Source organism: Geospiza fortis, unplaced genomic scaffold, assembly GCF_000277835.1.
Source record: "Geospiza fortis unplaced genomic scaffold, GeoFor_1.0 scaffold43, whole genome shotgun sequence".
Taxonomy (NCBI): Eukaryota; Metazoa; Chordata; class Aves; order Passeriformes; family Thraupidae; genus Geospiza; species Geospiza fortis.
In genome coordinates this window covers 2,010,730-2,012,905 of record NW_005054431.1, presented here as the reverse complement: position 1 = coordinate 2,012,905, position 2,176 = coordinate 2,010,730, and the positions used below count along the sequence as shown (strand labels likewise).

Genomic DNA, 2,176 nt, shown 5'->3' with positions numbered 1-2,176 from the left:
ATGCGGGGCAGTACATGCAATGTCTGAGGGGAAAAAAAACTGTGCGAGTCTTCTCTTCCCCCTTTCACTCTCTGCAACAAGTCTTAAAGGTGCAAAACTTATTATTATTCAGCATAAACCAATGAGACGATTTGGGGATAAAAGCATCATATAGTCAACCCAGGACACTTTTGCAGCTTTCCCAAAACCCTCTAATTTTGTACATTCCCACAAGCCCTTTCCCTCCCTCTCTCTGTGCAGTGCAGGTGAGCCATCTCTCTCTCTGGGGCTGTGGATTTCCAGGTGAGGCTGATCTCCCTCTGGCTGTGCAGTGCAGGTGAGGTTGACCTCTCCCCCTCTCTGTGTGCAGGTGGTGGACGAGCTGGAGGCCAGGATGAGCGAGGGAGGGGTGATTGTGGATTACCACGGGTGTGACTTCTTCCCCGAGCGCTGGTTCCACATCGTGTTCGTGCTGCGCACAGACAACTCCTGTCTGTATGACAGGCTGCACAGCAGGTGTGTCACCTGTGCCACTGCACTGACCCCAAAACCCCTCCTCAGCCTCCCTCTGTGCCTCTCACTGCCTCTTGCTGCTCTTTCTCCAGGGGCTACACGGGCAAGAAGCTGCAGGACAACATTCAGTGCGAAATTTTTCAGACTCTGTATGAGGAAGCTGTGTTGTCCTATAAAAAGGAAATTGTGCACCAGTTACCCAGCAACACTCCAGAGGACCTAGAGAGAAATTTGGATCAGATTATGCAATGGATTGAGCAATGGATGAAGGACAACAACTGAGTTTTCGTGAAACAGTAACTGCTGGATCACTTCTTGGGAGGGAGGGTTTAATAAATTATATTCGTAATTCTTGTGTTGTAAATGAACATGAGTTTTGTTGTAACTGGCTGGGGAGTAGGAGAAGATTCAGAGTAGCCGGGTTGTGAGGATGTGTAACAGCACCCTGAGAGGCAGCAGGGAGAACCGATACTGATAAAACTGATACAACGGGAGAAGTGACTGAAAGGATGAAAATGAGGTGGTTGTCCTGAGTAGCAGGAGATGTGTTCAGTAACAGAATTCTTTAGACCTTGCAATTAAAACCAAACCATGAATTCCCTGCGAGAAAACTGTAAAATCCTGATAACAGGTGGCAGTTGAGGCAGTTTTGACTTCAGAGGGTGGAACAGTGTCCTGGAAAGGAGGTGGTTTGATGCTGAGTTGTGGGACTAAAACCTGCTGTGCTCCACTGTGGGCGTGTGAGGACAATGCGGACTGAGAGGGTTTGGTGCAGGGTGAGGTGTTGGAGGGAAAAGAAGGGATGTTAGAGTTATTTAAAAATGATTGCACGGAGCTTTGGAGATTCCTTCCTGTGTAAGGAGACATCAGCTATGTGAGCACTGGTCTGGAGTGTTAAACAATAAACTTCATTTTTCCTTTTTTCTCTGTCTTGCCCATCCCCTGTCCCAGTGATGGGAGGATGACCCAGGAGCTGCATGCCGTGTCGGGACAGACCCGCAGGGATCCCGAGCATGGTCACAGTTGCAGCAGGATCTGTTCTGAGTGCTGTTAAAGCCTGGGCCCCAGGGGGGCAGGGCTGCACAAGGAACAGGAAACCTGTCCTCGCAGAAAAGCTGCTTGGAACAAAAGCCTTGTGAAAGGTTCTGTAGGAAGTACTCGCTTATAAACCCTTTATGTACACGGGTTTCGGTAGTAAAACAACTTTCTTGAAAACTTCTGTTGTGAAGAGTGTTGTTGTTACTTATTTACAGCTTTATTTTTTATTCCAAATTCGCTATTGGGTTTTTTGGTTTTTTTTTTCCGTGACACTTGTGGAGTGATACTGCAACAGAAAAGTGATGATACTATAAACCAAAACGGTGAAAAACAGTGTGTTTCCTGGGAGAATTGGGCCAGGCATTGTGGCAGCCGGGGCGGAGGTTGCCGAGAGTAGGAAACGGGTGGGGAGCGTTGTGTGGGGTGTCCAGACAGCCCCGGACAACGTGAGCACATTGGGGTGACCGCGCCTGGTCACCGCAGCTCGCGTTCCCACGCGGGTCCGCGCCGTGCAGGGGACGGGCATAAAAACCATGATAAAAGAGCAAACCGCATGATAAAAACCAGAAATGAGCAAACCCCTCCTTCCGAGCCGCTCCCGGAGCCGCCCCGGGGCGGGACCGCTGCGGGAGGCACCGGCCGGGGG

The 2,176-nt window shown here is 50.0% G+C and overlaps 1 protein-coding gene across 1 annotated transcript in view; it reads left to right on the top strand.

Moving 5' to 3' along the window:
* The window catches only part of AK6 (adenylate kinase 6), a 5,212-nt gene extending 3,505 nt beyond the window's left edge, over nt 1-1,707 (top strand). Inside the window, exons 5-6 of the mRNA XM_031061924.1 lie at nt 350-495; nt 585-1,707. Coding sequence (XP_030917784.1) covers nt 350-495; nt 585-774 — 336 coding nt within the window. The 3' untranslated portion in view covers nt 775-1,707. The remainder of the gene's footprint in view (nt 1-349; nt 496-584) is intronic.
* Nucleotides 1,708-2,176: the final 469 nt, after the last annotated feature.